At 37.5% G+C, this 21,245-nt stretch overlaps 1 protein-coding gene across 1 annotated transcript in view; it reads right to left on the bottom strand.

Moving 5' to 3' along the window:
* Positions 1-8,440: 8,440 nt before the first annotated feature.
* The window catches only part of LOC121313518 (guanine nucleotide-binding protein G(olf) subunit alpha-like), a 54,676-nt gene continuing 41,871 nt past the window's right edge, over positions 8,441-21,245 (bottom strand). Inside the window, exons 6-12 of the mRNA XM_041246167.1 lie at positions 18,292-18,346; positions 17,854-17,927; positions 17,347-17,405; positions 17,039-17,159; positions 15,849-15,979; positions 15,400-15,467; positions 8,441-9,069 (exon numbers count right to left, since the gene is read on the bottom strand). Of these exons, the coding sequence (XP_041102101.1) occupies positions 8,923-9,069; positions 15,400-15,467; positions 15,849-15,979; positions 17,039-17,159; positions 17,347-17,405; positions 17,854-17,927; positions 18,292-18,346 (655 nt within the window). The 3' untranslated portion in view covers positions 8,441-8,922. The remainder of the gene's footprint in view (positions 9,070-15,399; positions 15,468-15,848; positions 15,980-17,038; positions 17,160-17,346; positions 17,406-17,853; positions 17,928-18,291; positions 18,347-21,245) is intronic.

Here is a 21,245-nt window from a genome sequence, read left to right as displayed (position 1 = left end):
TGAAAACTGAAAAAGAGATCCGGTTCTGGGTGCAGAATAGGAGGAATGTTGACCAGGTGGTGGAGAAGGCGGACCAGGTGGAAGGAGCTAAAGCCTTAGAAATGAACTGCCATGCTGTGGGAAGGAGAGGGTAGGGTTCAGACGAACATCAGGTCCTTGAAAGTGGGAACTGGGGGAAGAGAGTCCACGTTGGGAACCATTCTCTGGAACTTGAGGACCAATTGCTCCTTTAATACAGCTAATGTCACTTCCAAGCGCTGCTCCTCAGAGTAGCTATCCAGCATTCATCCCTCTCTCTGGCACTGTTCCAGTGTTGCAGCAAGGTATACCACATTCTGATGTCTAGAGAGATGAAATGCTGACCATCCCATGCGTTAGTTATTACAGGATCGATCAGTGGTTTGCTACTATCATGTCTGCTTGGAATGGTAAAAGTGAACTCACATTCAAAGATTTGGGTTTCACAACTCCAATCATTCTCCTAATAGTGGAACTCTCATAATCAAGACACTTTTCCAGTCTCTCACCGTGTATTAATGTTTGTAGTATTTGAGAGGATGAGTGGACATATTAGATGGGAATTGGCGTTAGCCTTGACTGTGGAAATGGCTGCCACGGTCCGGGTATTGGAGGAAAGCTGGAGCATTGAAAGTGGAGGGTTTCTTACTTATGAAAGATATTTTTTACATGAGAATCCAGGTTTTGCCCTTGAGGCAAAACTGAGAATGTGTGATATGAATGTCTTGTCTTGAGAATAATGCGAATTGTGAAATTGAAGTGGCCGAGGGGAGATAACGTGTTGCCTTTAGAGATTGATTTTGATACTTGGAATTTGATAATGATCTGATGAATGCATTCCAGGATTGTTGAGTGGGAGGCTGGCTTCAGATTTGACAGTGACCTGGGTGATTCGAGGAATTCTAGTCAGGCCAATGGTTTATCTTGAGAGGATGCCTACTGAAGAAAACAGGGATCGCAGATTGAAGATTTCTTGAGTGGGGGGGGGGTCCAAAAGGTGGGGATATAAAGAGAAAGTTGTCTTCCCCGCAGATCCCGAACAGGTGGTAAAGGGAGGGATGAATAGGCATGATTTAAAAGCATCTAAAATATCCACATTTGAGAGCTAGGCACTGTGGCCTGCTGCTTTGATGGATTTAATAGCGTCAGACGCTGTAATGTAATGAGGGAAGAATTGATCGTGGGGAATTAGGGATTGAGACTGGAGTGGAACTGCCTCTCGGGGCGGAAAGATAGATAAATAGGCGCTTTTCCCGATATTTTGCGGGTCGCTATTCCGCACGAATGGAACAGAGGGAGACTGGGGTGAATCTGTGACCACGGGACTGTGCACAGCGTATGTGTGTATGTGACCGCAAGGTGGTGCAGAGCCACGGGGCATGTGTGGAACTATCTTCTATTACTTGCCTTTGGGAGAGGGCGTGATGTTGGATAGCAGCTGCTGATTGGAGCCTGAAGCAGATGTTGTAACCAGGTTGTATTCTGGAATGCTGATAGATGGGAGCGCGCCAGAACTGCCTGGGCTGGGGCAAGCAATGGAGCTACTGAAACAGAAGATGTAATGAAGGAGGGGGCAGTGGTTGGCACGAGAGGCTGAAGGAGGAAGAGCAATGGTGCTGGAGCCATTGTCTATGCCATCTAAACAAGTGACTGGTGCTGCTGAGGTAGAAGGGGCAACTGAAAGTGAAATTAGGCTTTACTGGGGTAAAATCAAAATTATGAAAATATCTTTAGTTCAGTAGCTGTGAAAACTGGAAGTGTACAGGATGGGAAAGTTCAGTAAAATAGCAGTGTGAAGCCTGTTTTAGCCTAATTTACTTGAAAATAACAATAACTTAGCCATTTCTTACAAGCAGTATAAATTAGAACTGTACTTGAAAATGTTCCTTTTCTGAAAAAATAAAATGAAATGAGCTTGGAAAATAGCCTGGAGATGACAGCCATAATTGGAGTGGCAAATACTGATGAATTAATGGAGAAGCAACCCGTTTGTCCATATCGTAGAACAGTGTATTTACTGAGCAATTGAGATTGCGATGGGATGAATGAGGGACTTTATGTTGTTGAAATTTTGTTATGAAGCTGAAGGATGAGTTTAGGTACGTCTCCTGGTTACTGCACTGCTGTGATGAGAACTGCAGCCTATCCTGGAACTCTGTGAGTGAGTTTTCTGAGACGTGCTTGAGAGAAGGAGGCAACGTGGAAAAAGCAGATATAAAGATACATTTATTAATGAGCAATGCCATACGCTTGCTTCCAGCAGGGATTTCAATATTGTTGTCATGCAGGGCTTTTAATAAGTTTGTTGAGTGGCCGATCCTTATAAAATAGCAGCTCAGAAACGCTGAGCCTGTGGGGGGCGTTCTGATCTCCGTAGAGCAGCAGGCAGCAGGTCTGGTTGCTAGGTAGAGGTCGGTTTTAAAAGTAAACTGTCCATCTGAGAAATGAAAAATATTTTGAGGAGAATCCGGCAGAGAGGTTCCTGCAACGTGTGTGAAAAACCAACACACACAAATGCAAAACGAAAGACAAGAGAAGGAAGCAGTCACAGCTTAGAGAGAAATTAACAGATGGGACAGCCATTGGAAGCAGCTTGGATGACAGACAGCACCTCCCGAACTACGCTTTAAAAGCTACGTTAATGTACATTTGGCCTGAATGTCTTTGATTTCAGTATACAATCCACCACCAAGATGAGAAACCTTATGAATTCCAAGCTGGTCAGATCCCAGAGGATAGTTGAAGAAATTTGCAACTTTCTGAAATGCTTCAATGACCAAGTGTATTTCAACAGAACTATCACACAAATATCATGTTGTCATGCTGCAACACAGTACTTTTCTATGTGGACCTGCTTATACTGTCTGCTGTAGGGGAACACATCCAGCACTGGACCAGGGTGTGGTGTGTGTGTTTTTTTTTTTTTTTTTTTTTTTTTCATTTTGGCACTTCCTCACGTGCCTGTATTCATTTCAGATAGTCTACGCACAACTTGATGCAGTGGAAGTGATGGTTTCCTTACCAACCTTTTTCGTTGACCAAGAAAAGTTTCAAAGGGAAATGAGGAAAAACTGTGTAGACATACTTTCTCACATCCATTGGCAAATTAATAATGAATGTATAATATAGACTAACATCCTCTTGCCATATAACTCACCACAATGTTCCACAAACTGGATCAGTAAAGCTTCTGCATAATCAGTATATGTCTGACAGTGATAGGTTAACAAGGATATGGATGGAAACAAAAAACAATATAATATTTATGTACAGTTTCGTGAACTTTGTTCATCAAAACTACCGGACCTATGTACAACAAAAGCTGTTGGAATTCAGTTGCTTTCCAGCGTTCAGTTTCCCTCAGTGGACGTGGTTTTCTTGAAAACTCTTTGGCGAGAAACTTCTTTAAACCTATCAATTTGATCCAATTTGATCAAACCTATCAATCTAAATTGTAGGGGCCCTTTAATCCAACATAGGAAGCGTCTTACCACACCCAAACACACCAAATGCATGTAATCAATTGGGAATTGAGATACCATGCCTATATTACAATCAAAAAAGGGGCAGTGGCCTACATGATGATCTTCATCTGCCTTCTCAGAAAATGAATCATCAGTGCGTTTGCTTCAGGGAATGTCATCTTGCCATGCCACTCACCAACCTGGGTGCATTTTTCACATGCACAATATCCAGTGTGGTATTTTGTCCGTTTTATGAAGGTATGAGCTGGTGTGTCACAAATTACTGATGATAATGTGATTGCATAATGTTGTTCTTGGTGTTCAAATACATCAGCATGAAGCCTGTTAATTTCTTCAACGAAATCATGCATATACATTTGTAGGTTTATGTGTACCTAAGTAAGGCCATCAATATTGATAGTAAAATCTTAAAGTGGCATGCAGCATAATTGGGATTTGCAGCTGAGTTTCACACAAGACTACTCCAAAGTTATAATAAAAACCACCAGCTACTTCATTAATGTTATATGCTGCTGAAGTACCCAGTAAAGTAGCTCTGGCAGGGAATGTGGTACCTGATTTCTGACTGCCCAGATTCCACATCTACATTAACCTGGATATCAGAGTGTGACTCAGAAATGTGGTTTTGTACACCATCTCTAATTTTCCTTCTTTCCATCCAATATCCAATATAGTTTAATTTTAAGATGAAATTGTGAAACAGACTCTGTACATTTCATTCAGAACTGATCAACACTTATTGAATAATGTAACATATTTGTTCTATCGAAGGAGGAAAAACAGCTCAATATATAGCAATGAACTCAAGCTTTGAAAGTGTATTTTTTACAACAATTTATAACTTTTAAAAATGAAATTGTACATACATTTGCAGTATTTTATGTATGCACTTAATCCTGTTGCATTTATTTTATTAATTATGAACTTCAGATAGATTGTCAGTTACCCCTCAATATGTCAGTACAAGCACCACCCACTGCATCAGTACTAAACAGCAACAATTCCTGCACCTGCAGTTCAAGTAACTCACACAATTTTAAGACAGATTAAAATCAATATACTTATTTTTTTCTAATTAAACTAAACGTTCAAATAAAATAGTATTTTATTTAACATATATCTGAGATGTAAAAAAATGCCAGATATGCAAATCTTCAAAAAGTTTTTAACATTGTATTATAAATGTAAACATTTCTTAAGACAAAAACCTAAGTTTTTTTTCCTCTCAAGTATTAAATAATTGTTATTAACATCCCCAAATCAAATACAAACACATTAAGAAAATATAAAGAACTTCAAATTTACATTAAATATTATTTAAAATACAAATATTCTTTACAAATTGTTGTCTGTTCAACCAATTACAAAAATTGGAAAATAAATTATGGTATAATCAAAATAGAAATTAGACCAAAAAAAAAAAAAAAAGGAAAAAATAAAGAGAGTGACAGTTCGCTATGGGTTACTACTTCCTGCCAATTAGCTAATTGAAAAAGAATCCTGGGCTGGAAGTGCAGCAGCAGGCAGGAAACACTAAACGAGAAAGACACTGAGCTCGAAGTAAGGGCATATATTCATGCTCTTACAAATCAATAAAAGTAAGGGACACATCTCTAAAATAAAAATAGTTGAAAGTCAGAAATCAAATACATTTACAATATTGGTTTAAAGAGAATTTGTTTTGAAAGAAGCGTGCACCATTGTTTATTAATCCGCCTAAATAACCTTGTCTGGTTTTGAGATTTATTTCAGTCCTCTTAGTTTAACTGATTTTATATCTTAGCAAAACTCGCTAATGTAGAGCTTGCATGAAAAAGAGAGGAATTTAAAGTTGCAGTTGGGTGATACAGAGTACTGTATAAGGAAAGTAATTATTACTCAATTTACTGAACGAAAACATAAGGTGCATATTTAACAGCCACTTTGTGGGGCTTTCTTTAACTCTCCACTTCACCGTGTAAACAATGTGAGAGTCTCCATTTTGATTTACTTTCCACTGCTGCTGAACATATGAACTGTCTTAAGGTAAGTCCTGCTTAAATAACTATAAAGGCAAGAAAAAAGATCAAGGTTGTTTAAAATCTACATAATATAACCTAAGAAAATACTGTAAACAGAACAGCAATATTAAGATGTTGTGATTAATTGGGAATTTTACTTTTGTATATTTTCGAAATACTTTATTTATGTCCTTGTTGAATCAATGTTTGTTTCCTGGCTCTAGAAAGACCGCTAATAATTAATTGAAAAAACAATGTTGTGTCAACATTGTATCAATTGCTGTGATGGTCGCTGACTTTGAGGCCTTCTATCAACATAGAATGAATGTCAGGTTGCTATCTGGGTTGCAACTGTAATTTTAAACATTGTACAAATGATCTTGGACACATGAAAATGATACTCACAGATACATATAACACCTATGTGTAAAATATAAAGCAGTGTAATAGTTACTAAAAAATGTATGTGTGTTATTGCTAAAGCAATTTTAGCTTTTTTTCTTCTTTAAATGTTTAAATTCTTTAAACTTCTCCTGAGAAACTTTATTTGCATAAATTATTCAAGTCTGAGAAATAGTCACACGTCTCAATTCTACAATATTTTAAATAAAACAAACTTTTCTAATGTGCCTCTATTAAAAGAGAAATAAAAGTATCATTTTGTAATTCTCGTAGGCCAGACAAGGGTTTACACCTTACTTTTTTTTTTCTCTTACTATTTACTTGCATAATAAAAGCTGCTGTTGGCACAAGAACTTAAGAGCCTACTTAATGGAGCCTATGCAATTGTGAAGGTCTACTCATGACCAAAGAATTACCAAACTATCTATATACAGTGCCCCCTGTCTGATTTTCTGCATTTTTGCACATTTTTCACATTGAATTTGGTCAGATCTTTTTGTGGGCTGTAATAGTATCCCCCCCCCCCCCCCCCCCCCTTTTTGTGGGCCCCCCCCCCCCCCAGAGGGAGTCTAAGAGAAAAAATGACACCACAGTTTGGTGCTGCTTTCATTTGTTTGGTGTGCAGGGTAGTCAAACATGCAATCTTCAGGTGTGAAAAAATTAATGCCCCCCCCCCCCCCAGTTAACTCAACCGTATTAAAAGGGATAATTAGGGTCAGCTGTTTGAATACTTTGGTTACAATCAGGCCCGATTTGGGCCAGCCCTGCCCTATATAAATCTAACTAACTTTGGCCCTTACCATCAGAGTGAAGTTGTCAGCACACAGGTTCTAGAGGCACATCATGCCACAATCCAAAGAAATTCCTCAAGACCTCCAGAAAAAAGCTTTTGATGCCTATGTGTCTGGAAAGGGCTACAAAGCCATTTCTAAGGCTCTGGGGCTCCACCAAACCACAGTCAGAGCCATATTGTCCAAATGGAGAAAGTTTGGGACAGTAGTGAATCTTCCCAGGAGTGGCCATCCTGCCAAAATCTCTTCAAAAGACAGGCCTAAAATAATCCAGAAAGTCATAAAGAACCCTATAACAACATCCAGGGATCTGAAGGCCTCTCTCCTCTCAGCTAAGGTCAGTGTTCATGACTCCACCATCAGAAAGACACTGTGCAAAAATGGGATTGATGGCAGAGTAGCAAGGCGGAAACCACTGCTCACTAAGAAGAACATGAATGCTCGTCTCAAGTTTGCCAAAAAGCACCTGGACAATCCTCAAGAGTTCTGAAACAATGTTCTATGGACAGATGAGTCAAAACTGGAACTTTTTGGCCAACCTAGACCCAGTCATGTCTGGCGAAAACCAAACACTGCATTCCACAGTAAGAACTTCATACCAACGGTCAAGCATGGTGGTGGTAGTGTCATGATTTGCGGATGCTTTGCTGCATCAGAACCTGGACGACTTGCCATCATTGAAGGAACCATGAATTCTGCTCTGTATCAGAGAATTCTACAGGAGAATGTCAGGCCATCCGTCCGTGAGCTGAAGCTGAAGCACAGCTGGGTCATGCAGCAAGACAATGATCCAAAACACAAAAGCAAGTCTACATCAGAATGGTTGAAGAACACAAAATTTAAAGTTTTGGAATGGCCTAGTGAAAGTCCAGACCTAAACCCCATTGAGATATTGTAGCAGGACCTGAAACAAGCAGTTTATGCTCGAAAACCCACAAATATCACTGCGGTGAAGGAGTTCTGCATGAAAGAGTGGGCCAAAATTCCTCCATGGCGCTATGACAGACTGATCAGTAACTACAGGAAGCATTTGGTTGCAGTTACTGCTGCTAAAGGTGGCGTAACCAGTTATTGAGTCTAAGGGGGGGTGATTACTTTTTCACACAGGGGCATTCGGTTTTGCATAATTGCCTAATAAATAAATGAAGTATCAAAGTTTTCTGTTATTTGTTCACTCAGGGTCCCTTTTATCCAATATTAGATTCTGGTTGAAGATCTGATAACATTCAGTGTCAAAAATATGCAAAAATGCAGAAAATCAGACAGGGGGCAAATATTTTTTCACAGTACTGTATTGCTTCCTATATCTATCTATCTATATTCAATCATACTTCCTATCATGCTTCCTAAAGTTGGTTCCTACATACATACATATATATATATATATATATATATATATATATATATATATATATATATATATATATATATATATATATATATATATATATATATATATATATATATATATATACACACATATATATATATATATACACACACACACATATATATATATATATATATATATATATATATATAATTATAGATATATATATATATATATATATATATATATATATATATATATATATATATATACAATATATATATATATATACTATATATATATATATATATATATATATATATATATTATATATATATAATATATATATATTATTGTTTCCATATTGTCCAAGAATGATCAAAGCTAAAAGGATCATTTGTGGACAGAACAAACATTAGTGTATTGTATATAAATATTGTGGTGCTGCTACATTGTGTGTATACTTCCTCAACAGTATTTTAGTAACCTGATGCAAAGTGCATTATATCATTTTTTTTTCCCCATCAAGTACTCATCAGTGCTGAAAAGAAAAACAGAAACCCACACAGGCATAGGTCTGAATGTCGTGCCTCCCGAGACACAGGACTGTACTAATACTAACCCACTTTAAAATCAGCAGGCTGAGGTCCAATTAAAAAAAAAAGAAAAAAAAGAAAAGAAAACAGAGGCAGACAAAGCCTTAGTGGAATGACAGGGAAGAAAGAAGGATTATGGAAAATCAACCCCCCCACCCCCCTTTCCTGGAAAAAAGGCTGCACTTTGGGACAGAATGCAAAAAAAAAAAAAAAGATTTGACACACTCTTCTACCCTGTGTGGGCTAGTTACAGAGAGTGGAACAAATAATTCAAAACCACAGGTTCCAAGATGTTCCCAATCACAACAGTTCATGTTTGTGCAGGAGAATTCTCTGAATGATGTCTCGACAATCGTTGAACACTCTGCGAATGTTTTCAGTGTCTACTGCGCATGTGAAATGAGGGTAGCAGTTGTGCCTGACGTCACCCCTTACTGTGCTGATCCTCTGAAATAAAAAAAACAAACAAAAGAAAGGTAAATGTCATGCCCGTTTATTGTACTTTTAGATGTTTCTAGATAATGTAAACCTTTCCTGTCCTGTCTAGAAACAAATGCTGGAACTTTGCCCTCTAGGTTTCACACAGGTTATAAAAAGATCTGTACTTCAGATTTGAAGACACTGAATGTTTTTTAGTAATTCTACATACTATGCCAGGGGTTGAATAATAGTACATAGTGTTCGAGCAGACATCTGAAGATTATAAATGTACAACAGAGCTGAAGTCAAGGTAGTAAGTGTTATCCCTAAACAGCTATCTCTGATGTAAAAAAAAAAAAAAAAAAAAAAAAAAGGATCCCACGACCTTGGGCAGTGGTGTTCAATCTTTTTTTTAAAACTGTAATCTGATTAACAAATGTTACCCCCCCCCCCCCCCCCCCAACAATAGTTTGGAACTGACAAAATGCTGGTTTAAGAGAGAATACCACACAGTAGGCCTACTTAAAACTAGATCTACCATTGTTAATAATAATAATAATAATAATAATAATAAACAGTTAAGTCCACTAAAAGGCAGCCCTGTAGATATCAGAACACAGGCGTGTAGGCTACGCTTATAGCACAATAATAATAATAACATTAAACTGTTTTTAAAAATGAACAAAAGCAATAAGTATCATTATCAAAAATGTATTGTTTAATCTCATTGTTAATGCAACAACACATGTTGCAAAACACAAAGAAGTGTTAATGTAACAACACATGCTGAAATACACCAAGAGGTTTGTATCTGGCCTACTTTCAGCACACTTAAAATTATCAAAACTTTTAATAACATAATAACTGTATTGAACAAATATGCATTGCATGTAGGCCTACCTTAAATTACATTTTCTATATTATTATTATTATTATTATTATTATTACTAATCCTGAGAGTCGCTTTCATCACTGTCACTTATTAGCAGTTCATTCCGCTCAAGCTCCTCCTTGCTCAGCTTCAATGACAATGCAGAGACCTGGCGTTTAGTAGAGACCAGGTGTTTATTTACAGTATTTGCCAGTCGACTGGGCAGGTATTGGAGACATTGATTATTTGAGACCAGGCAATTATTTGAAGTTTTACAGTATGTAATACAGCATGTTTTGCCGTCCTGTCTGTACTTTGTTTTTGTGTTCAATCATTAAGAACGCGAAAGGATAACACGAACAAAAAAGCTGAAAACAAAGATGTCTTAAAAGCAAGAGTTTGCCAAGACAACAGGCTTGCATCATGGCTTTGGGAATACATTTTTTGTTTTTTTTTTTTAGGGGCACTAAAAATTTGAGGCTTTACCTCGTAGTCATCATCACTAATTTGAGTACGCTTTACCCCGTAGTCATCATCACTAATTTGAGTACTCTTTACCTCGTAGTCATCATCACTAATTTGAGTACGCTTTACCCCGTAGTCATCATCACTAATTTGAGTACTCTTTACCTCGTAGTCATCATCACTAATTTGAGTACTCTTTACCTCGTAGTCATCATCACTAATTTGAGTACTCTTTACCTCGTAGTCATCATCACTAATTTGAGTACGCTTTACCTCGTAGTCATCATCACTAATTTGAGTACTCTTTACCTCGTAGTCATCATCACTAATTTGAGTACTCTTTACCTCGTAGTCATCATCACTAATTTGAGTACGCTTTACCTCGTAGTCATCATCACTAATTTGAGTACGCTTTACCTCGTAGTCATCATCACTAATTTGAGTACTCTTTACCTCGTAGTCATCATCACTAATTTGAGTACGCTTTACCCCGTAGTCATCATCACTAATTTGAGTACTCTTTACCTCGTAGTCATCATCACTAATTTGAGTACGCTTTACCCCGTAGTCATCATCACTAATTTGAGTACTCTTTACCTCGTAGTCATCATCACTAATTTGAGTACTCCTTACCTCCTAGTCATCATCACTAATTTGAGTACGCTTTACCCCGTAGTCATCATCACTAATTTGAGTACGCTTTACCTCGTAGTCATCATCACTAATTTGAGTACTCTTTACCTCGTAGTCATCATCACTAATTTGAGTACGCTTTACCCCGTAGTCATCATCACTAATTTGAGTACGCTTTACCCCGTAGTCATCATCACTAATTTGAGTACGCTTTACCCCGTAGTCATCATCACTAATTTGAGTACGCTTTACCTCGTAGTCATCATCACTAATTTGAGTACGCTTTACCCCGTAGTCATCATCACTAATTTGAGTACTCTTTACCCCGTAGTCATCATCACTAATTTGAGTACGCTTTACCCCGTAGTCATCATCACTAATTTGAGTACGCTTTACCTCGTAGTCATCATCACTAATTTGAGTACTCTTTACCTCGTAGTCATCATCACTAATTTGAGTACGCTTTACCCCGTAGTCATCATCACTAATTTGAGTACGCTTTACCCCGTAGTCATCATCACTAATTTGAGTACGCTTTACCTCGTAGTCATCATCACTAATTTGAGTACGCTTTACCCCGTAGTCATCATCACTAATTTGAGTACGCTTTACCTCGTAGTCATCATCACTAATTTGAGTACTCTTTACCTCGTAGTCATCATCACTAATTTGAGTACGCTTTACCCCGTAGTCATCATCACTAATTTGAGTACGCTTTACCTCGTAGTCATCATCACTAATTTGAGTACGCTTTACCTCGTAGTCATCATCACTAATTTGAGTACGCTTTACCCCGTAGTCATCATCACTAATTTGAGTACTCTTTACCCCGTAGTCATCATCACTAATTTGAGTACGCTTTACCCCGTAGTCATCATCACTAATTTGAGTACTCCTTACCTCCTAGTCATCATCACTAATTTGAGTACGCTTTACCCCGTAGTCATCATCACTAATTTGAGTACGCTTTACCTCGTAGTCATCATCACTAATTTGAGTACTCCTTACCTCGTAGTCATCATCACTAATTTGAGTACTCTTTACCTCGTAGACATTATCACTAATTTTATGGAGATTTTTTTGTCACTTTGGCATTTCTTGGTGCAGCCGTGATAAAAGGTACTGCTTTTTTTGGATCAGCCGTTTATAAAAAGGGGCTCTGCGGTACAGTTAAATGCGGCTGTGTGCAAGACGCCCCAAACCACCAGAATGTTGTCTTTATTAAACCAATCAGAATGAACTAACGCAGGTAGAAGATCGCTTAGTGTGAACTACAGTCTGCACCTGTCCATAGAGTCTGTCTAAATCGTATGCCCAGTGTGAAGCAGACTTTAAGCTGTTCCGAGTCATATCGAAACAGTACCGGTATGAAACCCGGTCTTTTTGAGTTTCGTACCGATACAGTTATATCGGTACGACACTGATAAGAACTCCAGTCTGGATGTTTCAGTATGGTTCTGCAACAATACCTGTATAAAAATGCTAGTTTGAACAGGGCATAATTTAGTTTCAGACACTGAAAATATTCTGATAATTTATTTAATGTATGTGAATTTAATTTATTATTAAAAACAATTTGTTTATCTATTAAAATTAACTGGAACTATCACATTTATTGGAACTATTTTTCCTAGCGTAGTAAAATATTTATGAAAAAATGAACCTATATTAATTTTTTAATAAAAATGTGTTTCTATCTTTATTTCTAAAAAACAACTAACCCATTTTATAAGCACGAGACACTTGTGCCTTACTGCGCCCCTGGGCATGCGGTTATTCTAGCACAGCCAACACTGTGACGTGTCTTATTGCTTATATAACTAATAACGATAAACTTTTATCATCCAAAAGGGACCGCTAGAACTTTCTGTCACTGTGCACCTTCTGTAGAATATTTTGTGTTTTCTTCCTTCGTTTTTCTTTTGACTCAAGAAACGATATACAGGATAATTTGCATGTACTTTATCAAACTCCGAAAACAAATTCAACCAGCGGCTTTTGCGGTTATTAAAATGCAGTCGTATTTAATAAACAAAAACAGTCAAAATATGAGCATTGTAATTATTATTTATGTTTACTGGCGCATACATACCCCTAAATATACAGAATGATTGTGCTTCACTAGTATTAAATTATATCACAAGTTGAAAACTGCAAAGTTCATGAGCAGCACAGAGCACTCTGAGCAGAGCTCTCCATAGGCAGAATCGCAAGACGCCTCCTTCACCCACTCGAATATCAGTGGAAATCCACTCAAAATTTTTAACTATGCTATACTAACCTTTGAGCTGCTGAACAACAATGAAATATTTATGCAGTGTTTAAGAGATAATATAATAATACCGTAAAAAAAAAAAAAAAAAAACTTATTTTTGCATTTCTGAGTTGTCCTGTATGCCCCTAGAAGTACCCCCAGGGGTAAGAATACCCCCGGTTGAAAAGCCCTGACCTAGGGAACACTGCTTTGTCAGGTGTCTGGGTCATTTGGAAAAATATTTCCGTACTGTATGTTCTGCGGCCCTACTGAGAACCAATTCCCTATATAGATATGGATGGAGTATATCCTGAAGTGTTCAACACTATGGTCCACTGTCACACAAGCCTAATGTGAGTGGGTCATAAATAGTGAAAACTGCGATTTCACAGGCTGCGCGGAAATCGTGAAATTAGCCCAATCCCATGATTTTTACAAGAAATAAAAATCATTTCAGAATTATTTGTATTTCATACAAAAAAAAAAAATCACATTAAGAACATTTTACAGCTCTATGTGCCTGTGCATAATATTCGCCATGCACAGTGATTGTCATGTGACTATATGCAATCTAAGCAGGAAATAAAATACTACACACTGTAAACAAGAAAATGGATGTCTAAAAAGCCTAAAAATGTGTCTGCAGCAGATCACGTAAAGCAGCATCCAGCAGGAGTTTACACAGCGACAGAGGTGTAAGCTCTTCTGTACGCTGTGCAAAGTCACTGTAGATCACTACTGAAACTCGTCAGTTACAGCAAGTATTCGCTGACAGATAATGGCAGAAATCCAGAGCAGTAGTGCGAATGCTTTACTCCAAAAGTCCACTAAAAACCGTGAAGCACCAAACACATTACATTTTGACCTGAGAGGCATTTGTTTGCGCAAATATCCCTTTTGAAAAACTGAACAACCAAAAGTTACAGAAATTCTTCAGACAGAGTGTAGCAAATGGTGGATCGATTCCTTCATCCACCCAGCTGAGACATGAATACTTACCTAAAGTTGCGGAGTATCACAAGCAGGAGATTATGGAACTGGTAAAAGAGTCTGGTTGCTTGTCAGTGGTCACACACTGAGGAGTCGACTGATGCCCAAGATTAGTATGGGTTACATGTTGGATTTGTTTTGCAAGACCTAAATGGTTAACATGCATCTGATGTACTGGAACTGAAAGCTGTCCTTGCAGATACACTTTACCTACAGGCTGTCAATTACAACACCGTTTCACAACCTATTGTAAAGTACTTCAATAACTTTGATGTTAAATTTGATGTCAGTGCATTTACCTGTATATTTGCTGTTTAAAAAATAAAATAAAAATCTGTACACGTAATTTGTAACATATTTCCGTGCACATTCCGCAAAATACAATATTTTACCTGTGACACTGCCGTGAATTTTAAATAACTTTTCCACGATTTTCACATGGCCTTAGTCATAAAGGAGCTTATGGCTGGTACTAGCAGATTGCTCTGCAGAGATTGGTACTCTGAGAAATCTTGGTGCATGGCAGTACGTATATTACAGCTCAAGTGACCAGGCCGAGTTGCTTAACGCCTTATGCCAATATATTTTTGGACCACCTCTGAAACATGATTTAAAATTATGGTAACTTATATGAGGCATTTTCACCACCTTCAAAACACGTTCCTTTGGACTAAAAAGCTCTTCTTTTGCATACACACAACACCTACCCTGGAACCAGTTTCTCCATCACATGTGGTTTGTATCTTCAACCACAAATGGAGGAAACACCTCACCAGAATTTTGTCAACTTGAGCTTGAATGCCAGGAAGTAAAGGGGAAATCTTTCATCATTGCAGCTTGATCTTTCTATGACACTTTAAATGTGAAACTTAAAACAATGCCTTACTATAGCACCCTTTTAGACAAATAACTGAGATACTTATATTTTATCTTCGTACAGTAAACAAAAATACTTTGACTCAAAAACAACTCTTACTATTATATGATATTATATATGTACTACTACTAATATATATATATATATATATATATATATATATATATATATATATATATATATATTATATATATATATATATATATCAGCCATGTCATTTTAAACTTTTACAAAAAAAAATTAATAAATACATTTTAAAAAACTTACAAGGAATTCATCCCGAATAAAAAATTTAGCTCTTGTCACTTTGGGGTCCTCGCCAGGATCTGGTGTTGCTGTTCAATTGGGAAAAGCAATAAGTAAATGAATATTTTAATAAGGCTTGTCTGACAATATTTTACTTTCTCTACAATAACAAAGCATTTGATATTTCATAACAACCACTGTAAGCTGTTGAATGCTTATCTCTGGTCTGATCAGTCTCTTTACATTTTGCAGATCTATATTTTGCACTGCTTTCATTCTTCTACTTGGTTCTATTGAACATACAGCACTGTATGTGGATAGCCAAATATATGTGGTCTATATATCAAAATAAAATAAACAGTAACAAAAGTGAATTATTCCTGCTTCAAAACAAGATATTTGGCTTTTCTGCGATATAGAATAATACAAATAATAAAATATATTTGCAAATTGTGAAAATATACATTTACCATCATCTGGTACAGTGTAACGTGTGTATTCAGGAAAATAGTCTTCAATTTTGGATTTCCCTGCTAACACCTTCTCAGCAAGCATGTCCTGTTTATTCAGGAACAAGATGACTGAAATCGTCCGTAACCACCTGCAAAAAAAAAAGAGAGTCTGTTTTTTTTTTTTATTTATTAAAATGTAATTTTTTATTTTTGTATTTCCCATTTTGAAGAAGCCAGTCAAGAATCAAAGCTGGTGTGAATCACTTCAAGAGAATAATGGGTACTGCTAGCCTTCCCAGCTTTATATTCTCTAATCTAACAGTAATCTTTCACTGTACTTACCCTTGCAGGTCACTTAGTGCACTCAGTTCCTACTGCCTCAATGCTCTTACTTGGGTTACAGTCAGTGCTTAACTTGTACAGACAGAGGTGCTGGAGCGCAAGCAATGACAATAATACCGTTCTTAAGAACCGCACATTCAAAACCAGATTTATTAGAAAGAGAATTGTATGAACTAGATGTTTACAATCATGTATTCTACATCATATACAACGTAGTAGTACGTGCTGAAAAATAAGTTAAAAGCAAACGCTGGACAATAAATAAATAAATAAAGCCTGTATACATAGCTGTCTAACCCATTGCCACCCCCACTCTGATAATGTTTTTTCTACGTCTTGGTATGGTTTTGCATTTAACAAATTTAAAATCAAATTTAAAAAACGGAAAGCATTCAGGAGGACTAAGAAACAAACAAAAAAAAACACAACAAGCCGCCCCGTACACACCCTTCCATTGGTTTGAGCCACTGTCTGCACTGTGTTAACATCTCAGCGTTGTGACTGCAACTGAAGCCGCTGGACAGTTTGTGGAGGTTACAAAAAAATATGAATTGAACGTACACTAGGTAGTTGTTCGCTTAGTTTGTTTTCATTCTTTATTAAATTGAAAAAAATCGAGAGAACCGCACCGTTGTTATTAATTTTTTTAATGGGGGAGGTTAGCAGAATGGATAAAATCGTCTTGACACATTTGAGATCACAGCATTTTATGGTATTTTTAACTTAAGCACTGGTTATAATCATCTGTTTCATTGCGTCACTCAGAGGATATTTTTCAGGACTGGACCACAGGTTTTTTTTTTTTTTTTTAACTATTAGAACGTGTTGACTGCTAGTTCAGTTTTATCTGCTGTGAAAACCTTTACCTGTTATTCCAGATACTCCTGAAGAGGTCAAGCGATTCCCGCAACCTGTTTGTGTTGTTGTCTTCCCTTATCACCATGTTGTAGCTACTACAGGCCACAACAAAGACAACAGCAGTGACATCTGGAATGAAAGAGAAAAAGAACAAAACTTATTTTTTCACCTCCAAATCTGGACCTTCAGTACAAAAATACAAAATACAATAAGTCAATATGTCACTGTTGGAAAAAATAGGTATACTGTGAAAAATGAATCAAAATCTTGCCCTCTACCAGCAAGCAAAACAACTGCATGATGTGATAAAACTCACCATTAAAGCACTGGATCCATTTTCTCCTTTCATCTCTCTGTCCTCCCACATCAAACATGCTGGAAAAAAATTAAACACAAAATACCACAATTATGATGTAGGCTGCTACCTCGTGAGGGGATCACTTTTCTTTAGTCATGGGCATGTAATTTAAAACAAGCATATCAGTGATTTTAATCGCCACTGAATTGTTAATTCAAAATTCGAGGCAACATAAAAAACTGGACCACCACGATGACCTATATACACTGTTTGCACATGTGCAAATGTAACATACAGATGGACACCTGTCTCCACATACCCCCAGATTCTGATATAGCTCTCTCTTGCTCTCTCTTTGTTGAAAAAAAGGCATTCCACTGTATATGCCAACATTACTATCTAGCACAGCTGGAATCGCCTTCTAGAAACTGACCACTGTGGACTCAAGACGAGGACACTTACTGTAATAAAAAGAAATTAGGCCTACCACTGTAACATTTTACTGATCTCTATCTACATACTTACTGGAAATTTACTTTGTCTACTTGAAATCGTGTTTCACAAATCCCTGATGTCAACACTCTGCATCGGAGCAGGTCCTAAAGCAAATCAGAAACAGTGCACATTGTTTACGTTGGTAACATTTCAATTTCATATACAGTTTGCAAAATGAAACTTAAAAAAATTAAATAAAACAAACTGGGCTGGATTTGTACTTCACAAGTCAGGAATACTTGGCATTAAGGAAGATTTTCCTTCTCAGTCAACCAGGTTCCAAGTAAAGCGTTGACTGAACACATTTTACACAGAATCTCATGCAACATTTCTGTACACGATTATACACATGAATAGCAGCATAAAATACATTTTTCCTGTAACATCTATATAATAACAACAACAACTTAAAAAAAAAAAAAAAAAAACCTGATAATTATTTTGAAAATATTAACTTGATTAGCTTACCTGGTCTGTGGGTGTATAGTCATTCTCTCTCACGAAATCAATTTTGTCCAAAAAGCTGCACAAAGAAGAAAAGAAAATGATAAGTACCTATACCACAAACACCACTAAAGCACAACAGGAGTTTTTGAGAACAAAAAGAAAGCACCCCTGGTAGACTTAATGGTTTGTAAGCATGAAGTAATATGGAAATGTGAAAAAGATCTGTATCATTGATATATACAGTGGCTCTCAAAAGTATTCAACCCCCCCCCCCCCCCCCCCCCCCCCCCCCCCCCCCCATTGGACTTTTCCACATTTTATTGTGTTACAACATGGAATCAAAATGGATTTAATTAGGAGTTTTTGCCACTGATCAACACAAAAAAAGTCCATAATGTCCAAGTGAAAAATAAAATCTACAAATTGTTCTAAATTAATTACAAATATAAAACAGAAAATAGTTGATTGCATAAGTATTCACCCCCTTTGCTATGACACACCTAAATAAGCTCTGGTCCAACCAGCTGTCTTTAGAAGTCACATAATTAGTTGAATGGAGTCCACCTGTGTGCAATTAGGATGTTTCACATGATTTCCCGTTAAATACACCTGTCTCTGGGAGGTCCCACAGTTGGTTAGTACATTTCCTAACAAAAACTACATCATGAAGATAAAGGAACATTCAAAGCAAATCCGGAATAAGGTTCTTCAAAAGCACCAATCAGGGATAGGATATAAGAACATTTCCAAGGCGTTGAATATCCCTCAGAGCACAGTAAAGTCCATTATTAAAATGTGGCACAACAGTGAATCTGTCTAGAACAGGCTATCCTCAAAAACTGAGTATCCGGGCAAGACTAGTCTAGGGAAGCCACCAAGAGGCCTATGGCAACTCTAAAGGAGTTGCAGTCTTCCACGACTGAGCTGGGAGACACTGTGCATACGGCAACAATAGCCCGGGTGCTTCAAAAAACTGGCCTTTAATCGGAGAGTGGCAAAAATAAAGCCATTGTTGAAAAAGCCTCACATAAAATCTCAGCTAGAGTTTGCCAGAAGGTATGTGGGAGACTCTTTGGTCCCCTAGAGCTTTTTGGCCTCAACGCTAAGGCCTATGTTTGACGCAGGCCTAACACCGCACATAATCCTGAGAACAGCATCCCTACCGTGAAGCGTGGTGGTGGCAGCATCATGCTACGGGGATGCTTCTCTGCGTCATGGCCTGGAAAGCTTGTGAAAATAGAGGGAAAAATGGACGCAGCAAAGTACAGAGAAATCCTGGAGGAAAACCTGCTGAAGTCTGCAAGAGACCTGGGACTTGGGAGAAGATTAATCTTCCAGCAGGACAATGACCCCAAACATACATAAGAACATAAGAAAGTTTACAAACGAGAGGAAGCCATTCGGCCCATCTGCTTGTTTGGTTGTTAGTAGCTTATTGATCCCAGAATCTTATCAAGCAGCTTCTTGAAGGATCCCAGGGTGTCAGCTTCAACAACATTACTGGGGAGTTGATTCCAGACCCTCACAATTCTCTGTGTAAAAAAGTGCCTCCTATTTTCTGTTCTGAATGCCCCTTTGCCTAATCTCCATTTGTTACCCCTGGTCCTTGTTTCTTTTTTCAGGTCAAAAAAGTCCCTTGGGTCGACACTGTCAATACCTTTTAGAATTTTGAATGCTTGAATTAGGCCGCCGCGTAGTCTTCTTTGTTCAAGACTGAACAGATTCAATTCTTTTAGCCTGTCTGCATATGACATGCCTTTTAAGCCCGGAATAATTCTGGTCGCTCTTCTTTGCACTCTTTCTAGAGCACCAATATCTTTTTTATAGCGAGGTGATCAGAACTGAACACAATATTCAAGATGAGGTCTTACTAGTGCATTGTACAGTTTTAACATTACTTCCCTTGATTTAAATTCAACACTTTTCAAAATGTATCCGAGCATCTAGTTAGCCTTTTTTATAGCTTCCCCACATTGTCTAGATGAAGACATTTCTGAGTCAACAAAAACTCCTAGGTCTTTTTCATAGATTCCTTCTCCAATTTCAGTATCTCCCATATGATATTTATAATGTACATTTTTATTTCCTGCGTGCAGTACCTTACACTTTTCTCTATTAAATGTCATTTGCCATGTGTCTGCCCAGTTTTGAATCTTGTCTAGATCATTTTGAATGACCTTTGCTGCTGCAACAGTGTTTGCCGCTCCTCCTATTTTTGTGTCGTCTGCAAATTTAACAAGTTTGCTTACTACACCAGAATCTAAATCATTAATGTAGATTAGGAATAGCAGAGGACCTAATACTGATCCCTGTGGTACACCACTGGTTACCACACTCCATTCTGAGGTTTTTCCTCTAATCAGTACTTTCTGTTTTCTACATGTTAACCACTCCCTAATCCATGTACATGTGTTTCCTTGAATCCCAACTGCGTTCAGTTTGAGAATTAATCTTTTGTGCGGGACTTTGTCAAAAGCTTTCTGGAAACCTAAATAAACCATGTCATATGCTTTGCAATTATCCATGATCGATGTTGCATCCTCAAAAAAAATCAAGCAAGTTAGTTAGACACGCTCTCCCTTTCCTAAAACCATATTGACTGTCTCCCAGGACCCTGTTACCATATAGGTAATTTTCCATTTTGGATCTTATTATAGTTTCCATAAGTTTGCATATAATAGAAGTCAGGCTTACTGGTCTGTAGTTACCTGGTTCAGTTTTGTTTCCCTTTTTATGGATCGGTATTACGTTTGCAATTTTCCAGTCTGTCGGTACCACCCCTGTGTCAAGAGACTGCTGCATGATCTTGGTTAGCGGTTTGTAAATAACTTCTTTCATTTCTTTGAGTACTATTGGGAGGATCTCATCCGGCCCAGGGGATTTGTTTATTTTAAGAGCTCCTAGTCCCTTTAACACTTCTGCCTCGGTTATGCTAAAGTTATTTAAAACTGGATAGGAACTGGATGACATGTGGG

This window comes from Polyodon spathula, chromosome 3, assembly GCF_017654505.1.
Source record: "Polyodon spathula isolate WHYD16114869_AA chromosome 3, ASM1765450v1, whole genome shotgun sequence".
Lineage (NCBI taxonomy): Eukaryota > Metazoa > Chordata > Actinopteri > Acipenseriformes > Polyodontidae > Polyodon > Polyodon spathula.
Note: the sequence above shows the minus strand (reverse complement) of the source record. Positions and strands in the feature narration are given on the sequence as shown.